This window comes from Pollicipes pollicipes, unplaced genomic scaffold (genome assembly GCF_011947565.3).
Source record: "Pollicipes pollicipes isolate AB1234 unplaced genomic scaffold, Ppol_2.1 Scaffold_7261;HRSCAF=8764_pilon_pilon_pilon, whole genome shotgun sequence".
Taxonomy (NCBI): Eukaryota; Metazoa; Arthropoda; class Thecostraca; order Pollicipedomorpha; family Pollicipedidae; genus Pollicipes; species Pollicipes pollicipes.
Genome location: NW_023597054.1, coordinates 45,486,523 through 45,507,968, shown reverse-complemented (window position 1 = coordinate 45,507,968; position 21,446 = coordinate 45,486,523). Strand labels below are relative to the sequence as shown.

The window sequence follows — 21,446 nt, the reverse complement described above, 5'->3', positions numbered from 1 at the left end:
TATGACTTCGTCTAACACTCCGTTGTTCCATCAGATTAAACGATTCCCTTCAAATTGACTTCGCTGAATCCATGACCTGACTTTGACCTGCCATAGGTTAGCGATCTTACAAGATTCATCAAATTTCTTGATATCACATGATCCACTATCCAATTATCTACAGCTATGCAAAATTTGGTGCGGCTACGCCGAGCCGTTCAGAAGTCATCCCGACAAACCCCTCGGGGGTCAATTTGACCCCGCGCCCGAGCGCGCGGATGAAAAAAAACATCGATGCTTCAGGGACTAGAAACGACCTGGCTCAATTTGCCAGAACAACACCGACGAAAACAGCAATCAACAAACTGGCGCGGAAATGCGTCGCCCGGAGCAACAGTTAGTAGATCCACGCTGCCCATTAATAACTTAAATGTCATCAATATGCGTTATCCATCGACCGGTTGTACCTTTGGCCATTACAAAGGAAATGGACAGTTCGGTAGCAGTTCGGAAGGACGGAAAACAGTAACAGTTCGGAAGGACGGTAACGAAAACCGAAAATGCGCTAGATGGCGCGTTTAGTGTGCGCATCTACATACCAACTTGGCGTAGAAAGCAAAACGTAACTTTGCCCGCAAGCTCCTTCTTCATTAGGATGGGGCTGGGGAGGGAATGGGGGGGGGGGGGGAGTCAGTTGCCAATTTCACCTTGATCCTCCCTGAATATATGTGAAATTCGATGTTATGGGTTCAGAGGTCTTCTGGTAACAGAGACTGGCTTTCAACATAACAGGAGGAACTGGTTCAACGACGTTACCAATGAAACACTGGTTGTTTTATCAATGCTGAGTATCAACTCACGCTCTACCGAGTACTGATACTGAGTGCTAAGGTATCTACTGAGTATATATATGTATATCTATAAACACATGCATATTTGTGTGTATAACCATTTATCAAGGACTAAGGTTGTAATATCATATATATGTATATATATATATATATATATATATATATATATATATATATATATATACATGCATACATATGCATGCAAAAACAATGGAAATTGACTACATAATCAATATTTTCTCGATCACGTCGCTCAACCAGCATCTCCTGGTATAGTGAAGGTCGATAACTTTCAGCATAAGAACTCTGAGCAAATAATGCCTAAAACCAAAGCTCGATGCCTTTCTTAGTTTTGTCATGTAACATTTGACTTGCACCCCGTGACCTTCGCATCCCGCCCAAACTGCGGCGGTGATTCTACCATCTGCTGCAGACTGGCGCGTGCCACGCTGGCCGTGTCTTAGCTCTAACTTGGCGATGACAAGGCCACTTTCAGCTCGTACCTGATGACTTCCAGGATGCCGTCAGCTATGATGAACATTTCGCGGGCCACCTCGCCCTTGCGACAGATCAGGTCTCCCGGAGTGAAGATGTAGGCTCGCATTTTCAGCACCAGATCATGCAGAAACTCCGGCTGACAAGCCTTGAAAATAGTCACCTGCGCAAGATTGAAGGCATTAGCAGTGTAGGACGTCAGGTCAGAAGACGCCACAGCTAAGAAATGTAACATTTTTTCTCGCTTTTTCCAAATCAGAATATATATTGACCACCGCATCTGTCGTGTGAGGGACGCAAGGGACCATCGTGTATGGAGCGTCAACCATTGCAAAGGAGAAAAACGTAAGCTGCACTATCCAGATTGACAGCTTATCCTAAGTGCAACTCGCTGTGTCTAATATGATGTACCTCGCTGTTGAAATACTATCAACGTCAAAAATGTTTCAAGTTGCACCATGCAATTTATTATTGTTGCCGGATTTTATGACAGTGCGCCATGGTCTTTGAGTTGGTCGCTATATCTATTTGTTGATTGGGGATCAGGGGGCGGGTTGCTAAAGCCATTTTGCGCCAATAACGAGCCGTTACTTATTTTACGTCGACAGTTCATTACGCAAAGTCCTATTGTTGCCATCAGCGCAAATGTCTTGCCTGCCTCAGTCGCGTACAAAACATCTACGCCGATATACTCACGGGGGTCGATTTGACACGCTAGCCAAGTACGCTTCTCTGTTTTGCGGTGGTGCACATGTGACCTCATTGACCTCCATGTCATTGACATCAACCCATTGCCGATTGGATTTATTGCGCTTACTGAGGAATTAGACTAGTCACGCAAAGGTCGGAACTACACACCAATCATATTTTGCGACTGGGAGTGAAGGAAGCCATTAGCCGAAAAAGAACACTAGGCCTGTTTGACGTCCAAATATTTATTGAACTGAAGACTATTAATGTGAGCCTAGTCAGAGTTGCTTCCCATGAATATCACAACCACTTTGCATGCTGCTATCCATCCCTTTACGCTCTCTGGAAGCTCTCTGGTCGTCCCCACTCGTCTCTGTGGATCACTAAGCCACGGCTTCATCGGCCATCAGATCGCTCTCGCGAGCCACATAGACAACAATGATTTGCTTAAAGGGCAACAGAGCAAAATGGATGGACGTTTTTCATCGGCCGTTTCAGGCCTGTATGCGAACCATTACGATGATAAGAAAAGTCTTAAAACGTCGCCGCATAGCGGGTACTCGAGAAAACGGTTTTCAAAACGCAATTAGACGAAATCCCCAAAAGTATCCTGCACAGCTCAGGCGCGCTACTAAGTGCGTTGAGCTTTTTTCAGCATCCCACCATTCTCAGCAGGTCACACCAGACCGTAAAACGTCAGCTCACACATTTGTTAGCGTCATACATTGGCGCTTTCCGTGATTACTAAAGCGTCGCCAGATGCCAGAGCACAAGAGCGCACCTTCTTGAGCGTCATCAGGTTGACGTGGAGAGCGAGCTCGGTGCGCAGCTTGTCAGGCAGCAGGCCGAGCGCAGCGTTGATGTCGCCGCCTCCCTGAATGTGGCCGCGTGACCAGGAGTAGTCGTACCAGCGCTGCACGCGCCGCTGCATGTCACGCGGCACACGGTGGTGGCGCATGTACAGCTTGGCGCTGTCCTGTGGCACAGGCGACGGTTAGCGGGCACCGGCGAGCGCCGAGCCGACGCCGGCCACTCCGACCACTCCGGCCACTCCGAGTGGTGACGTGCAAGGCCTTCGAGAGTTGAGTTCGTGCTTGGTAGAGCTGAGTGAGCTGCAGGTTAAAATTCGGGTAAAGGCTACAATCTACATGCTTGCTAAGAGATCGTTTGCGCTTCGCTGCTGTATTACGCATACTGATCGTTGTAAATTAACTTGCTAAGCTTATTTTTGGGCAGTATCGTTTGTGGGGAATTTCTAATCTAAGAGGGCATTGTTTTTAGGGGAGTGATACGCACGTCGTCGCACACTCTTTTATGGAGCGTCAGCGACTGCGGAGACCTTATTAGCGCTCAGGGGCCACGGCGCACCCAGGACTCGCACCCGTGTACTCCACATAAAGACGCTAACAGCTGGGCCGTTACGCTCCCCTAACCCTCACCCAAATATGAGGGAGGGGGTCGATGCGACCCCCTAAGGTTTTTTGAGAATAGCTTTATGGCATGTTGTGCAACCGTGCCCAAATTTTCAGTGGCCTATGTAACATTCGTTACACCTGTTTTGACACGAAACACGCATTTCCGAATTTCCTGGTTTCGGAGCAGCGACGGTTTATGAAGAAAATTGTACGGCGATCTTCGGCGAGCCGGACGGCGTGCTGCAGCCACACTCACTGTACTATACAGCAAGTATATTTAAGTGTTTTGAGGATATGTCATCGACATATGCCCAGGGGGCATGAAATGTGTATCATTGGACTAAGAATTGGATAAGAAATTCGTCCATTTAGGTTTTGTGTCACCACGAGGCATGTTCTCGTATGTATGATGTTTAAAGTTAAAATAGTGCAACTTTCTGGAAAATTAACAGTTGATTTGGCATGATTGGGTCAATTATTGGCTTAGCACCATCAAAGCAAGCACTAATTGTGAGATCTTGTCGAGACCAATCCATTGATGCTTTTCACTAAGCTCTATCTTTATATGTTTGGAAACACCATGGGGGGGGGGGAGGGTCGCATCGACCCCTATCCGACCGCATTCTGAAAAACGGCGAATCAGGGCGAGGACTAATTAATAATATTGACTAAAACAGAGCGACGATCATTTTTCCAGACACATTTTTGTCGAGGCCAAAAGGCCTAGGGTATTCAACGTAGCATTGTGATTGGTAACTACGTAGCTCATTTGTGATCGTCACATATCACTAATGCGAGCGACAGGTATGGGCAGCGAGGTAGCACAGTCAACAACTTTGACAGCCTCGTGTAACATTACTGCCTGAAGTTGTACGTTAAGACAGGTCATCGTGCTCTGGCCCGGCAAGTTCTTGATCCTAAAAGATATGCATCATTGCATAGAAGGAGATGCAAGATTATTACACAAAATGTAAGGGGTAGATCTTGAGGGATCTTTTGAGATCTTTATTTGGAGGGATCTTGAGGGATCTTTCAAAATCCAAATACAGATGTAAGATCCAAAAAGATCATCCAGCAAAATTGTAGAAAAAAAACAGGATGCAAGAAGATCATTCGCGAAATGACAAATTCGATCACGGATCCTAGACTAAGGATACAACACGTTCATAATACAGAAGAAGTCTCAGGCCATTTGCAGCCACGGTTGGAACTTGGCAATCTAATGCCAGCGTTCTCGAGATAACACAGTTAATGGGTCTAAGTTTAAGACACGGAGCTTGGCCAGCAGCTTCTGGGATATTAAACAGCCTTCAGGGAATTCGTTACATAGACAAACTTCGCGTGGCAGTGTTGTTAAGCGTCATTCCTAACGTTTCAAAAGATTTATGATCACTGAGGTAACGAACAAGCCCGCGTCCCATTTCACCGCGATTTTGTACTAAGAGCACACCAATTAAACTGTCTCCGGATAGGAAATCTCCAATCTCTGGTAACCTCGGCGGATGAGTGTACTTTTCTGTTCAGGGTCGTTAAGTGCGGAATAGCAGACAGACATAATCATAGGATTAGGTCCATTAATCAGATCGGGCGCCATCAATACGCATAAGTTTATCACAGCTTGTCTAAGTTGGAATAGCCCTCACAACCACAACTTTTGACAAGACCAATGCAATGTGCTATATGCACGGTCTGATTTCAATCTACGATAAGCTGCCATCCTGTTTAACACGCGCTCGGGTGGGGTGTCAAATTGACCCCCCCAAAGGTTTTTCCAGAATGATTTCCGATCGGCGCGACATAGCCGCGCCAAATTTTGCACAGCTGTAGCAAATTGAATAGCAGATCGCTTGACTAAAAAACTTAGATGTATCTTGTAAGGTCGCTGACCTATAGTAGGTCAAAGGCAGGTCATGGTTTTAACGAAGGCAATTTATAGGAAATCGTTCAATCTGATACAACAACGGAGTGTTTGACGAAGCCATACATCTCTGAGATGCTTTTTTAGGCAAGACAACAGTTGAATGAGCAAATTGTGTTGACCTAAGGTCAGGTATGAAGGTGAGACCAAGGTCAAAACCAACCTGATTTATTACCCTAGGGCTTGCTGTATGGAATTGTTTGTGGTGCTCATTTCGAATTTATTGACAGCAGCAGCCGCATTATACATTTTTATTGACTTCTTGTAGGTCAGAACAGGTCATTGACCTAGCATGACCTGGGTCGACATTTTGTTTTAGGAACGTACTGCCTAGCATAATCTTTGTCGCTTATTCAAGTGCAAAACTCAGAGCAGTCTTGTATGATTTTGGTCACCATGACCTTTTGAAGGTCAAACAAGGTCACTGACCGCAAATGGGACTATGAACTTTTGCTTAGAAACAGTTGCCTTGGTTCTGGGGGCACTTTGGACACCAACCTGCAGTTTGACCTTGTTTGACCTTATTTGAGCTGAAGGTCATGACCTATGTAGCTCAAACTTTGACCTAAGTGAGTTCACGTACAGGTAAAGACGCCCTGTAAATTTGGTGTATCTAGCTTTCTTAGTTTCCGATATCTCAGTTGGGGTCAAATTGACCCCTCACCCGAGCGAAGGGTATCTAGCCGGCCACCCGGGCGCGTGTTAAAGCTCTGGATTATTGCATACAAATGACGCGAACGCATGTTAACATCGAGAGCCAGACCAGACGCACTTAAGCCGTCCCTTCTGAAACGACCAGAAGTTTACAGCAATGAGTTCGGAATGAGGACTTTTGCAAGAGTGGCTTATTGCAAAGACCCAGACCGCGCCACATCTGTAAGGTTGACAGATAACTGCTAGCCGAAATGCTCTAACTTGCTACGCATCGCCATGTCACGGCTAACCGGACACTCCAGGCAGCTGCTGGCTGACGGGTAACACAAGCACGATTTTTCGAACGCGAATTCACGTGCCTGTCATCGTAGTGGTCAGGTTATATATCCCGCGCTCTACCAGCTGAACTATGGGAGCGCCTATGGAGAGTTTTAGAACGAAGACGGTCCTTGCGCTCCGTTACAAACGCGGTAAAGACGCAACGCAGACCAAATCATTCAGCACTTTAAACATATGTAGATTGAATGCGAAGGAGAGTGAGAACGGAAAATGGAGATACAGATGCGTTAACGCATCTATATCTCCATTCTCTTAATTTTCTCCGAAGAATAAGGTTATTCCTACTGTATTATCTATGTGAAGGAGAACAGCTCTCAAAAACGATGGAGGGTTCTCAGAAACGATGAAGCACGGAAGAGGACAGCGACAAGGCTTCACAATGAGAGATAAAACGAACTCGCGTCGAATTCATTCAAAAGGCTCAGGATTTTTACTTTCAAAGCTAGAGACGAAGCGCTCCGCGAATGGGACTGCCTGATACCGATGAGAAAAAAAAATAGTTAAGAGTTGTCTTTGACGACGCTTTGGTCACGGGGTCTACAAGGAAATAAGTTTTTTAGGTTTCTGCGAACCAAGTCAGTGTAATAGTGGTCGTATCTATCACGATTGATAGCAGAAAAGTACGTTAAAAATGTCGAAGCTCCCTTTTTACAGCACATGTATGAGGCTCTATATTCATTGGCTAAACTTTCTGACAAAATATGCCCTATGTTGAGTGGACAACTTAAATCGATTTAAAGCATTATTCTCATACTATTTTAAACAGCCGACATCGACTGATTTCTTGGAAGAATTCGTCATTAATTGCGTCTCAGGCGGGCTGCTGAAAGCACGCCAGATCTTCGAGAGCACTAAAATCTAAGAGATCTAAAAGATCTAAGGGAGCACGCGGGACAGCCAGGTGGGTGAGAGCACTGAGCGAGGCATATCACTGAAGTTTTCTTCAGAACGACTTGCCCGAACCACGCGGTGAGAATAATTCAATTAAATACTGACGAATACGACTGGAAGCACCCAATGGAGTGGTAGTATGAAGCATAACACCCATCAACTCCAGGAGGACTGCAAATCTATCGCGCCGCGCCGAACGTGACATAAAACCGTGCCGAAGAGGAAATTCGAGCCACGCATTCAGCAAGACGCCGTCATTTCCGCAGTAATCGCTCCTTGATGTTACTGCAAACTTCAACATAACACGTTTTAAAATAGCTGTTCAACGGAAAAAATTGTGGTTATATATATATATATATATATATATATATACATATATATTTTTTCTTTACTAAATGATCGGCAATTGACTGGCGTAGGTGACAGTGACAGCGAAGGTGTCACGACGTTTCTGCCGTACGCTGACGCTGACTGTGTCCTCTGACTTTGGTAATGATCCCGTTGACGGTCAGGGAGTACTCTTTCCTCCAGCGTTACTTACCAACAGTCTCTCAAACTCCAGACGATTGGCATTTCGATTTGTTATCACGTTGCCCACCTGGCCTGAAATAAAAAACGCGTTAGTAGTGCAGCTGTTTGGCACATGGTGCAGGCGGTAACATACGCAAACTTAAAAAATGCCGAGCGCAGTATTCTTGCCGCAACGTGATGATGAAAGCTTTACCCTGTTTGTCATATGGTAATGGTTTAATAGCCAAACTACCATGACTCTCACGCATGTGCCTTGTAACGCGGCGTAGATTGATCAGGCTGCACCAAAAACAGGGCCGAATTATTCCCTCCCATTAGGCAACCGCTTAACGCGTCGCTACGACGCGTTAGAAAGGCGAGTACCTTTTGTCGCCATAAATCCCACAATGATGAGGGTCGTGACAAATTCCCGATTGAAAAAGCTCTAGCACCTGTCCATTACCTAAGTGCTGGTGTCTGCTTCAGCCTCGCGCTTTGATCCTATCTTTCCTAGTTGCTGTTTCTCTTACTGGCTACGGAAGGTGCAGTCAGCATTATCACAAGGTGTCTTGTTCCAGCTTTGCAATGCCTGCTACCCCGGGTGAGGAAACGCCCCGCAATCCTGCCGCCGCTGTGTGACACACAACCGACCGGGGGGGGGGGGGGGGGACACGTGTCACCGGCGCACGCTAGAGAACAGGACCCCCACACTGGTCTGCGTCGGGTCCACGAATGCTGGTGCCAACTCGGAAACGAACGGGGCCGCGGATTACAACTCGCCGCCGTGCTAATGCCGGGATCAGCCGGCGCACAACGTCCGAGATAGCAGCGAAGAACTTTAACATTAATTATCTAAGAATATTACATAAAACTACATGTATTTAGTTTCATATCTAGCACAAATGTCTCGCGCCGATTTCTGAAGGTGAAACCAAAACAAAGCCAGTTTTAACTTATAAACTTACCACCTCTTGATGACCCATTTTGTCGTTCATGTACGGTGAAACCTTACAGTGGCACTTACCAACAATTGTAGCAAAGATGAATACTCCTATGAGGTAGCTCACGATGGTGAAAAGGTACCTGCAGGCATATGCAGTGCGTTATGAGGCATTCAAGGCGTCGCGAGTTGCTGAGAGCACTGACGTGGCACAGTTAGCTGTCACTGCCCCGAAATGTGCCTGGGGTTATGAATGAACCCCAGGTTCCTGGACCTCTTTCTAAAGTAATATCACTGGATCGGCCATATACCTCTGCGACCCCGGCACATGTATGCTGAACGTGCATGCTGGGCCCAAGGCTGCCACCGTGGCGCTTTTGACCCACGAATCCAATATCAGAGGCAGCAATGGCAAAGCCTGCCTGAAATTCCTCGAGCGTTCAGGTCGGCTATTGACTCGTGCGGTAAACGAATCTCTGGAACGACATGGTAAGCATCGATCCTGTAGGCGATTGGCTGGCACACAGCAGTTGTGACGTCATTGGGATGACGCGACAAGAGCGTGTGTTGACTAACCACTGCGGAGAGCTCGCTCCCTGGATAGAGGAAAGGTTCCAGATGTATGACCTTGAACTGCCGGAAACTTCGCCTTGCGGTACATAGAATCACTTTTCCGGCAGCGGCTTATCATGCCCACACGAGCTACAGGTGAACTGATAGCCGGGGGAGGGGGAGAGGAGGGACTCTGCTACATCGGAACCTTGGCTGCAAGCGAGCCGGACCGGGGCCCACCAGTTGAGTAAATGTATCAGCTTAAAATTATCTCATCCGTGGCTGAGTCCGCCCACTAAACAAGACGACGAATGGTGTGATATCCATCTCCTCAACTTATGGACAATCAAAGCTTGAATTTCCTAACCGTCCCGTTACAGATACGTCTAAGAAAAGAGAATGACGAACAGATCACCCCACATTATATGGATCATTCCGTGATTGAAGTGCATTGGCTGTCATGGCAACGCAGCGGATCGTGGAAGTGATGATCCAAAGCGTTGAGCTCACGGTCCAAGAGGTCATCACTTTGTCAAGAGCCCGACAAGATGGCGTCCTCCCAGTCTGATCTCAGCTCCAGCTAGACAGTTCTGAAGGCCGCAGGAGCGAGTGAGACCATTTCTGACTCACAAGTCAGAAACGCCTCGTTCCGAACACTTGTGCTGAAATGATTGCTTCATCTGCAGCATCGAACCAACTGCTCGAGGCCGTCTCTAGCGCCGGGAGCCGGAGTTATTGTGTTCGCGACTGCACGGACCAAGGCGCGCCAGCTCAGCTCCTCCTCCGCACTAATTGGATGATGCGATTTTGTCAACAATGGAGACTACATGTAAAAATGAAGGTTTCTTTACTTCCGGACAGTACTGCGCATTATACATTGGTATCCATGCATAGTATTATGACAGGAATGTGACCAGCCTGTTTACGAGAACATTTTTTTTTCACTCCGCATTAACACTACGTACGTTGTTCAATGCAACAGCGAGCAACATTATTCACATAGATAGGACAGTAGTAATAGCCCTATTCCTTGGAGAAAACCCAGGACAATTGTCATATAGTTAGATTGGTATTTCGGCAACATACCTTTATCAAAGTAATAGCAGAAGTGAATTCACCTCTGCTATTGTCTCGATGAAAGCACGTTGCCAAAATATTAATCCAACTATGCGTTCATTCTCCTAGTTTTTCGCCGAGGGAAGTCGCTATTACTACTGCCTTATATATCCGCTATTAAAACTACTAAGATGGTCTGCGGACAAGGGAGGAGCGAAAGGAATGTTTACCTATTTAGAGCTAACACATCAGCAGGAATCAATTCGGCATGCCTCAAAGGCTATCAAATTATAACGGCGCACCCGTGAATCCAGAGGACATGCGAGCCAGGGCACTGAGCCCATCGGCCCCGCCTGCGCCACTCGGCCCCACCTGCGCCCCTCGATCACGCCTGTGCCCCTCACCCCCGCCTACGCCCCTCGGCCCCAGCTGCGCCCCTCGGCTCCGGCTACGGCTGACGTCTGCCTCTAGCCTGTATGAGCGCTCCCTCGCTCCGGAGGAGAGGGCCGCGGCGGTGTCATAAGCATGGGACGGTCGCGCGGTCGCGCACCATCGCCCAGCGCCGCCCGGCTGCCGGGCTCGTGCCTTGTCACACCTCATCGGCACGCCGCCAGACGGTAGTCAGCGACAGTGCGTATCTGGGATGAGGGCAGCGGCGTGTGGTGCTCTAATGAATGCCGGCAAAAGTGATGTGTGTGCACGCAGCGCCAGACGGGACAAATTCGGCCATCAGGGATCACCGGAAGTCATTAGGTTTAATGGGGGAAAGAAGAGAGCTCGCAAGAGATCATTAATGATTGGAGATCGAGCTTCCACACCGGTGGAGATCACAAGGCAACTATCCCGGAAAGTACAGGCAGGTCATCAGAGGTCATTTGAGGTCACTATAATTCAACGTATAGAATCAGAGGCCACAAAGGTGGCCAGAGGTTAGTATAATCATCAGTCATTAAAAAAACATGAGAGACCAACAAAGGTCGCTTAAGGTCACCGGGACTAAGGTAGAGCGGCGTCGCGGGTGGTGCCGCCGTGGGACCCCGCTCAGGGCGAGCCAGTGGCCCGTGCGTCCCGCACTTCTGCCCAACGCCGGCGCAACAGCAAGCATCCACTCTGAGTTTCGCCTCGAGACGCGACAGCCGGAGGGGCCGCGGCCACCCGGGCGTGTCGGCCACGTGACCGGGGACTGAGGCGCCCTGAGCGGTCCCGGCACCCAACTGGCGCCAAAAACTGACCCTGTGTTAGAGTTGATCTGCGTCAGGCGCGATTTGAAGTTCCTCCGGCCCATTATACCGGCGCTCGAGTTGGCGAAATACAGGGTAGATCGATTGCTGCTGCCGGTGAAGGAGCGCTGTGTGACTCGCCGGCCTGAGACAAGCCAGCCGTTCGCCAGACATCTTTCAGACACCGGCCGGACATCGGCCAGATATCGGACAGATACCGGCTAGATTTTCATCAGATATCGGCCAGACATAGGCCAAGCACCGGTAAAATATCGGCTACGCGCCATCCATAGATGAACCAGATACCATTTAGACAGCAGCCAAACACCGACCTGATAGCAGCCAGATGAGAGCCAGAGATACGCTGGATACCACTCAGATGCGGACCACATATGAGCCAGACAGAGCTTAGATGTCCGAAAATTAAAAAAAAAGAAGAAAATCACAGACCGGAGGTGAAATGTTCCCAAATTACGCAAATGATGACAGTGATGTTCTCATTTTGGTTTCACCGCCTGTCATCATCACACACCACTAGCAACACAGGTCTACATAAGAAAATATGGCTTACAGAATGTTTCCTATAATATACGTATTTAGCCAGCATCTGATGATTACGAATCGCGCCGTATTATATGATACGGGACGAAACAGTCGATAACATACAACAGCGGAACTAGAGGCAAGGGCGACTACATAATGTGGTTATGTTTAGCCAAGAAGATCACGCAAATGTGGGAATTATACGAGTCATGAACAGTGTGGAACAGTACAGTGTACAGTGTAGACACATACCGGACACAGACATTTGGTGAGGAGGACAGGCAGACACCGGACGCAGAGCCCGTGCACCATATTTCCTAAAAGGGTGTCACTGGCGCCGTACAGGCATCCTCACAGAGGCAGCTGTGCCGGCACGTAGCCGCGAGGGCTGTCTGCTGCCTACGCTGGACTCCAATGTTTGCCACACAGGGCAAGTCATGCTGGCGTCTGCAGTCCGAGCGGCGCCAGTCCGTGTACTGCCAGGGTGTCACCGGTAATGCGGCAGTACCGAGATCTCGCATCTCTAACGCGGTCACATTCCAAATGGCTCCAAGCTTAAATCTTTCAAAGCTCCAATCTCTCGTGTCATGCATATATGAAAGGAAAATACGTGAAGCTGCACATAGCAGTTTGACAGGGTACGAATATCTGAGGTCAAGTTGACAACGGAGTAGAGAGCGTTTCCTATGATTAACTTGAAATCGCGCGTGCCTCCGCCAAGCGAAAGCCAGTAGTCTCCTTCACATCGACACCCAAAAATGCCTGCAGGTAGAAGCATTAAACCTGTGCGTGCGATGGAACCCACCCTGGCGTTCGGCAGTTATCCGGAAACCAGAGACGGGTAACCAGATCGACCCCAGATGAGGTCAACGTCAGGGTACGTTATGCCCACACATCGATATAAAGGCACGCGAGCGGACCAGGCGCAAATGCTAAATCCTGAGCTTCTAAAAGCAATGAGTGATGAGCAGTACGGTCGGTCGACCGCAGATGACGCTTCTCATGTCAACATCAACATCCAGACCCGGGAGTAATATATTGAAAGGCCCGTTTGAAGGAGCAGTGACGTCATTAAGTCGCTGCAGCGCAGTGAGATCAAATGCTGTAGGGTTAACTGATTTGAAAAGTACACAGAAGTGATTTAAAATCCAAATTGCTTTTAGATCAAAGTCCATCTCCTATCATGGTTGAACTGTCGTTGCATATCGTAATTAAGCCATGTTGAGCCTAAAATTCGTGCCAGCCCTTGCTCTCCCAATGTCAGATACCAAGTAAAGACTATGCATCGAGTCCTGAATGACCAATTTCTACAGGTAAGAAATGTATAATCTACTACATTATTTCTTCCCGGATAATCTATCCCGTGTCAACAGCCAATTTACAATGCCCAGTGGCATGCATATTTCTCGAAATCAATGGACAATCATAAACTGTCACGACTATCTTTCGTCTAGAAGTTGTAAAGGTGGCGTAGAACTACTATATCCTTGGATGATTGTCACTTCCATTTTTAGATAGCGTTTTAGACATTTTCCTGCAACCATATCGGTGATCCCGATATTTCATGCAATGTTTGAGTAAGACGTATTATTTTGCACCTACGATGAGTACAGTAGCATGAACTTGCTTGACCACCACTCGGCAAAAATGCGGGGTCTGCTAAGCAGAGCGCTCTGATGTAACCCTACGCAACTTGCTTCGTGCTTCGCATGCCTGGTATGTGACCCGTGTGCTATCATTGGCCCTACAATTCCGGCATTACTTACAAGTTGAGTTTAAGAACACCTACCGGTAGCGTATCATGAACCGGCTTCTCATGCGAAGGAATGTTCCATTTTGATGTGTTAACAGCCATGCGAGGCCGCCACAACAAATACTACCGATTTGAAATAGAAAAGCGAAAGTCGTAGCTTTATTCAGTATCCGCAAAGCAATTCTAAATCCGAGATCGCCCATATCACTTTAGAGAATATTCCCGGATCGAAGAATGATGGTTTCCTTTCAACGATCACAGCGAAACGAACAAAACAAATGTGAGACAACTTGGTCGCAGAGGATTGCAGTCGCCATGCTTCCCAGCGTTTCCCCTTCTCGTCCGGCATACTGGAAAGTTTGACTTTGGTTGATGGCTGGGTGTCCGGCTGTTGCCTCGTACCCGGGCGAGGAAGCGGTCGGCAGTAGCTTTTGATGGTCTGTCTGCAACAGCTGCTTTTCCCACTGGTCGCTATGGGAATCACGCGTATTTCTGGAAATCCGACCATTGTGTCGCTTTCTAATGTCATACTACTTTCCAATGCCATATTCCTTCACCCTATCAAACTTTCACATAGTGGGTGAAGAAAACTTTTGTTGAATCATCGGATAATAAGGGCACACACTTTGAAAGAGTCGTCAGCTCTGAGCTGTGAAGTATGCATTAAATACGAACTGTTACGCTACGCCACAGCTCCAGTATTTTCATAACCAAACTTTTGATCCAGCGATACATCACAAATAATGCCAACGAAGCGCTAGTCTCTTTTCTGCACTGTTCATTGCGTATTTATGACAACTGTAATGTAATGATAGAGATGCTACGTTTATGCACGTGCCCTTTCGGGCCACGACTTGATACAACTTATGGCAAGACGGTTTGTCCCATTTTTAAAGGACGCAAACACCAACTGTGTGGTTGGTAAACAATGCACACAAAGTAGATGTATATTTCAACCTGACAAATTCTGACTCAAGGATGGGTGATGACAATGAGGGAACAGAATGATGCGCTTGTTTGAACACTTTAAAGAACATCGTGCTTAAAGCTAATCGTTTACTTTGGGTGCGGATGACTCGATGGCTCGTAAATACTCGTAGACATCAGCCCATGGGTGAGTGAAATGGTGCGGTGACATCTCCGTGAGGATATACCGCACTGTGCGAAAGCCATTGCACTAATCTGGAAGTTTAGTTACGCCGACCCGGACCCCTCTTGAACAAACTGGAAAACCAGTCCAGAGCTATAAAACAAGGCAGAGAAGCCCGCTCCTAAAAAGGGGCCAACGTTCTAGCTCATAGAAGGCTCAAATTACGTAATTTCCGCATATCTTTAACTTCAGCACTTTTTGGTGAAGCGTTGCTGTGTTACATATCACAGAGAAATCTAGCCAGACGCATCCAAGCCCCCAAATATTTTTGATACAGCGAACAAGCCGAATTTGTATGTAGTCAAGGCCCATTTTCGGAATGGCGTCACTATCGCGCACCCAGCTACAAGCCTTCATGGCATATTGTAACACGCAAAATTCACGTTAACGTAAACGAAAGCATCGGAATCTAGATTTGCAACCAGACACTTGCCTACCAAGCCGCTGTACAGTGAAGTACAACAGTTTCACCCATCGCTAGCTTACAACGGTCGATGGTCAGTGCTTGTCCGAATTTCTTTACATTTTCTTTTTCGTGACCAGACAACAGTGACGTCACTGCGGGGTCTTCACTTCATTAACGTTAAGGCGCCGGGTCAGGTACCCCTGAGCTAGTCCATATAGAAAAGTCCATATAGGAAGCGATAGCATGGGCTTTTGCCTTGGCATGATGAGACTATGACCAGAAACAGGACATGTTTGACTAAGAGGCAGACAGGGGGGACTGGTCATCGGAGCCACAGAATCGCCGCAAAAAGAAGAAAAACAACTGAATAACGTCAAACAGAGGCAACTTAACCTGCATCGTCGTAACGCAAGACGACCACACATGACAAACAATGCGTATGAATAATAGCTTGTGCAATGGAGGCAGCCCGCTAATGTTGTAGGAGGAGGAAGCTGGTGCTCAGGGAGTGGAAAACAGATGACTTGGGGCCGAGCCATGAACGCGATACGTTAATGACTGGCCCAGGGGGCCACGGACAACTTCAGAGTCCATGACCCCTGGCCTAGCCCGGCTTCTTTGTTGCCAACGCCTCTTAAATCGGACAAACGTGCACCTGCATGCAGCAAATGCGCAGAAGACGTACATACATTTATTTCACCTCATGCAGTCATGATGTACCAATAGATCACTTTATTGACTACTGATTGCGTGACGCCGAAAATGGGTTCCCGAGTTAAAAGCATAATAAGCTTCGGTTCCTGGTGCATTCCGATCGACCCCTCGGGAAATAGCGAGGGTCATGGCGTCTAAATCCAGCTCTCCAAATAAGCGCCGCTGATACGAGGCAATCTAACGCAAATGTCCTCTAGATCAACAATACGCGATACACTTGCTCCATTAACGTTCCTTTCAAATCGTCAATGTCCAAGTTTGAAAACTTTCATTGCCGGGAAAGTTCTTGTCTAGTCCGGCCCATATAACCACTTACAGAGCCGAATGAGCTGATCTCGCTGCCCGCTCAACGTTGCCGAGAACCAGACGGCTGGATTTGACAATGACACGCGGGCACTTTGTCTGGCGGGAAACGCTGTGCAACAGAAGTGCCAAATGGAGACATGCATGATATAGACAACGGGAAAAGAAATTTGTTATTGCCGTGGGACCCGCCAATGACTGCAATTCAGCCCCAAAATTGGACTATTTGCATACGAAAGACCAGCCATAAAAGACTGCTTATCAAATCAGAATGCCGTAAAGCTTGGCCTTGAAGCCTTGATTGTGTATTCATGCTGCAATATGGCATCGTACTGCATTAACATCGATAAAGCTTACTCCATTGCGCGTTAGCTCCAAGACGAAAATTACATTGTCACCAGACCATGTCACGCTAGCAAGGTCTTACATCACGAAGATGTTGTGCGCTTAGCAATAATTTGACGATTTTTGTACAACAGCGTACTGGAATCCGGAGTCCAGAAAGCTAGATCTTATATGAATACTTTTAAACCCCGTTTCCGAGAGCACGGGGCTTGAATGTCGCCGGAGCGATTTCAATAAATCTGCGATGCCGGGCGGATCCGTATCATTTGCATGCGGCGTCAACAGCGTCGGCGACCGCCCCTGTGCAGGTCTGGGCGCCGTGAGACCGCTGTTCGGCATCGCCGGCCGATGGCGGGCGGCTAGTACTGCCAGCTGGGGGTCTGGGCGCCGTGAGACCGCTGTTCGGCACCGCCCGCCGATGGCGGGCGGCTAGTACTGCCAGCTGGGGTCTGGGCGCCGTGAGACCGCTGTTCGGCATCACCCGCCGATGGCGGGCGGCTAGTACTGTCAGCTGAGGGTCTAACGCGCAGTGCTTGTGTTGCGGACTGTTCATGGTGGACCTTAAGTGCTCACAAGCCCTTTCACCCGAGCAGGAAGAGAAACAGGGATCTGATTGGGCACCAAATCCCAAATGTACGGACACTGAGATAGAGAGGAGTGAAACCGAGGAAATTTTGTCAGACCTATCCAAATGGGTGATTAACCTTGCTAGGGAAGCGTTTTCGTTTCGTCCTCATGCATCTATTAATGGAATAACTTTCGCACATTTGGTCCAATGATATAACAAAATAAAACCACAAACGTGAAATAACGAACACTTAAATGATGACCAGACAAAAAGCCTTCCGATCAAAATTTACGCACTTTTTTGACACACATAGCAGCATTTCGTAGCTTACGCTGTTATTTATTACGCTTACGCTTTTTTGATGCATTTCGAATTTGGTATTAGGTTCGTATCGTATAATGGTAACATGAAAATGCCTACTGGTAGCGATGATGACGGACTTGGCATTGTCTTACTGGCTTTTGGTGACGAGGTTGTGCAACTCGTTCGTTTATCGAGCCTGCGCTGCTACTGCTAGTTGGTGTTGGGCCTGGGAAACTCACCGGCAATCGACGTCGGGTCTGCAACACTCTCCGTAATAGGCGCTAGTTCTTTGACACCCAATGGCAATTGGTGGCGGGTCTGCAACACTCACCGGTAGTTGATGTCGGGTCTGCGACACTCACTGGTAGTTGGTGTCGGGCGTGGGCAGGTCCCCAATGGTGGTCAGCGTGAGCGTTGACCAGTAGAGCGAGCCCAGGTACTTGCGGGTGAGCGTGGTGAACTCGCTGGACAAGTAGTATGGATACGCCCAGTTGCCACGAAAGTCCTCGGCCTCCGACAGCAGGTAGTAGAAGCAGCCGAACCAGTGCGCCAGCAGCAGCAGCACATGCACCAGCATCGCCACACGCCACACGTTCGGGAACAGCGTCCGCGACTCCACCATGTAGTAGTAACTGCGCGTGCGGTACACCTTGATGAAGCGCGGGAAGCGCAGCATCGGGTACACGCCGAGCACAAGCTGCAGCATGTCCACCGGCAGCACGGCCAGGAGGTCCAACACGAACGGTCGCGAGAACACGTAGTGGCGCGCCAGCTTCTTCGAATCGTACACCATGAGGCCCTGCTCGAGGTAGCCGGTGCGCAGCTGGACTACGATGTCGCTCAGGTAGACGAGGTCGCTGAGCACGTCGCAGGCAACCCACCAGCGGTGCACGTTCCGCTGCAGCTCGGGGAACGCCTGGCGCACGATCAGCGTCCACACGTTGTACAGCACACACAGCGTCAGCAGGAAGAGCCAGCAGAAGTAGAAGTTCTCGTCGGGGTTGATGACGCTCCACGGCGGCTTGCGGCGCCGCCTGCGCACGTGAGGCTCGGCCCCGCCGGAGATCTTCTCGCCGTCAGCCAGCGGGTCCTCTACTGTGTCCTGCGAGAGTCCAGAGGTCAGGGTCAGGGCCAGGTCAGGGCCAGGTCAGTCCGCCGAATCATGCACCACGTACCGCAGGTTATAGCCTCGGTTACATACGGGACGAATGACAAACTTAAATACGAAACGCTTTCAGCATGTTGTATTCAGCCACAGTTTCCGGAAGGCTGCGCGCAAAGACCGATGACTAGCGTCTTGTGGTTGCCCACCTGCGCCTCCACGATTTGTCTGGTCGAGAACCTGGTGATGAAGGAGTCCTCGCGCTTGAGAGTAGGCTTCTGTTTGTGTGCGGAGGTCAGCGCGCCAGACAGCTGCACAGTTGTCCTTAGCTTCATCCAGCGCTGGTTGCTTTTCATCCTGATACAAACAAACCATGTCATAAACTGGGCCGTTCCGAAAAGTGCAAACGCTCGAAGTGTAGCAGTGAGCTGAAGTGCTGCAACGTCTAACGACGATCATTCGCTTAGAGTGATGAATTGCACTACCACAGTGCACGGTGCTAGTCTAGTCGGTTCATGAATGACAAGCCTCCGTTCTGCAACGCAGCTTGCAAAAGGAAGCATCGCTCTTTCGCTAAGGGAAACATTTTTCAGTCCGGATCACTCTGCAGTGATAGATATTGGAAAAGTTTCATGACAACAAATGGCTCGTCCAGTGCAGAGTGCGAGTAATCTGTAAAAGCCACCAGACCTTATCCACGTTTCAATGATGTAATCCAGCTAAGTACGTTTATTTCAACGCTTCTCTGTCTATTTCTTCCCGCCATACAGCAGGTACGGCACCATGTGCGATTTCGCATTCATTCTCCATTTACTTTGCGTTCATTTCTCGCATTCTCCCGGCCATTGACCCATATAACCGGTTTGTAAGCAATTAACGGAGAACAGACGGCGTGGGATAACGCTTCGTAATGTTAACGTTGTTGGTGAAAAAACACCAGCGGTTTGTGCGCATCCTAAAATGTAGAGATGCAGGTATGTTCGGCGCAGATGGCCTGAGGTTTGTGATCTCCCCGTCGTCATTTTGCTGCCAACTGTCGGGGGTCCTCTATCCAGGCGCCCAGTGCTTCTGCATCCCATGCCGTTACTGAGTGGGCTGTGACGACTTTGGTCAATGGAGGCATCGTCAGTATTTAATGCCAGGTTGTACAGTTACTGCCTTCACTTGCAATCTGAATGGCGCACACAGTTGCGATTTGCAGGATACGTGGAACAGGGTTTATTCCAAAGGCTACACTTTAAGTGAGCCATCGTAGGCGCCAACATTTGACCTTGGCAAACATGAAGGCAACACAATCAGCTCACTGCGTGTACGAACAAGGTTTGGCGGCCTGCTAAGTTACCGCTAATTGGATGAGTGCATCATGAGGGGAATTTTACGAGCCATGCTTAAACGTGGCCTCTCCCTCCTTTCCAAGCTCGGCTGCGGTATGTCGTCGTGATAATATAGTCCCAATGTGGTGGCAAACCGAACCGCCGCGCACTAAAAGCGAAGCACCAGAGGTACGGGGTTCGATTCCCCGCGGTACCCGCCATTCCTGCCAGGGTGAGAGGCAGGCGACGACATATAGCCTCAGCAGCTGAGAGCGTCGTAAAGCCCTAATGACACACACACGCACACAAACACTAAAAACGAGGCGGCGCCCCATGCATTTTGAACGGAACGGGACCAGAACGACGACCGTGGAGCTGAATGGACAGCAAAATGGAATAAAAAGATCTCAAGATCAAGATCAACCGCAGAACACTGACCTAAATTAAGGTATCATTCCGTGTGTGTCTTATAAAAAGATAGAGCATTGGCAGATGACCCCTCGACCCGATAGGAGGCGATGGGACTCCCCGAAGGTTTTCTGAGGATCTCTCCCGCATTTTCCCGCATGCTGTGCAATTGAGCGTTAATTAAGACGAGTGTTGATTAAGGCGAGGGTCTCGGCCTGCTGCAAACAGGCTTGCTGCTAATGTCCGCTTAATACTTAAGTTGAGTAAAACGCTGAAAGCTCATCTGGCCTGCTATTTTTCCAGCCCGAGTGGGGTTCGCAGCAGGGATTTGATTCAGCGTAGATTACCGCCAATGTGTAACGCTGTAGGTATACGATCGGCTGGAAATTTCACTGGATCTCAATAAATCAGCGAAAATGATAAAAATAATTGTGTTATAGTTGAGTGTGGCTACCGAAAAACCCGTCTCATTAGCAACATAATCGAGTGCATCAAAACACAACTATTAATGGATTAGGTAAAGACCCTGCACAAAAAATGTTCCGATGGCACAAAATCCGTGCGAAAGTATCGAATGACGAAATATCAAATCGAATTTGCACATGCGAGAAACAGACCCCAAAAATGCAAGCGCCGCACCGATTTTCTGTTTGGTGCGCTTTCACCACTGCCAGGGAGAAAAGGACCGTGCCGTGGACGACACGGTCTGAACCCAGCGCCGGTCCATCCCAGCCACCAGCGGCTGGTAACAGCCGCCGGCAGCCCCAGGTCAACACGACGGGAGCGAATTCACGTCCTCGACGACGGCCGGTGGTTCGGGGCCTGTGAGCAGGACTGCGTTTGCCGAGCACTTGATGAGGCCCGGCGCCTGGCCGGCTCATGGTGTGGAGTTCCGGTGATTTGGCGGCGGGGCGGGGAGCGCGGCCGAGGGCGGACGGCAGCGCGGGAGCGCGGCCGAGGGCGGACGGCAGCGCGGGAGCGCGGCCGAGGGCGGACAGCAGCACGGGAGCGCAACCAGGGGCAGACAG

General features: G+C 48.9%; 1 protein-coding gene across 1 annotated transcript in view; it reads right to left on the bottom strand.

Annotated features, from left to right (window-relative positions):
* Cngl (Cyclic nucleotide-gated ion channel-like) overlaps positions 1-21,446 on the bottom strand; it is a 52,967-nt gene that overhangs the window by 9,611 nt on the left and 21,910 nt on the right. The window contains exons 13-19 of the mRNA XM_037235327.1: positions 18,907-19,054; positions 17,958-18,697; positions 11,523-11,621; positions 8,767-8,825; positions 7,774-7,835; positions 2,797-2,991; positions 1,334-1,488 (exon numbers count right to left, since the gene is read on the bottom strand). Of these exons, the coding sequence (XP_037091222.1) occupies positions 1,334-1,488; positions 2,797-2,991; positions 7,774-7,835; positions 8,767-8,825; positions 11,523-11,621; positions 17,958-18,697; positions 18,907-19,054 (1,458 nt within the window). The remainder of the gene's footprint in view (positions 1-1,333; positions 1,489-2,796; positions 2,992-7,773; positions 7,836-8,766; positions 8,826-11,522; positions 11,622-17,957; positions 18,698-18,906; positions 19,055-21,446) is intronic.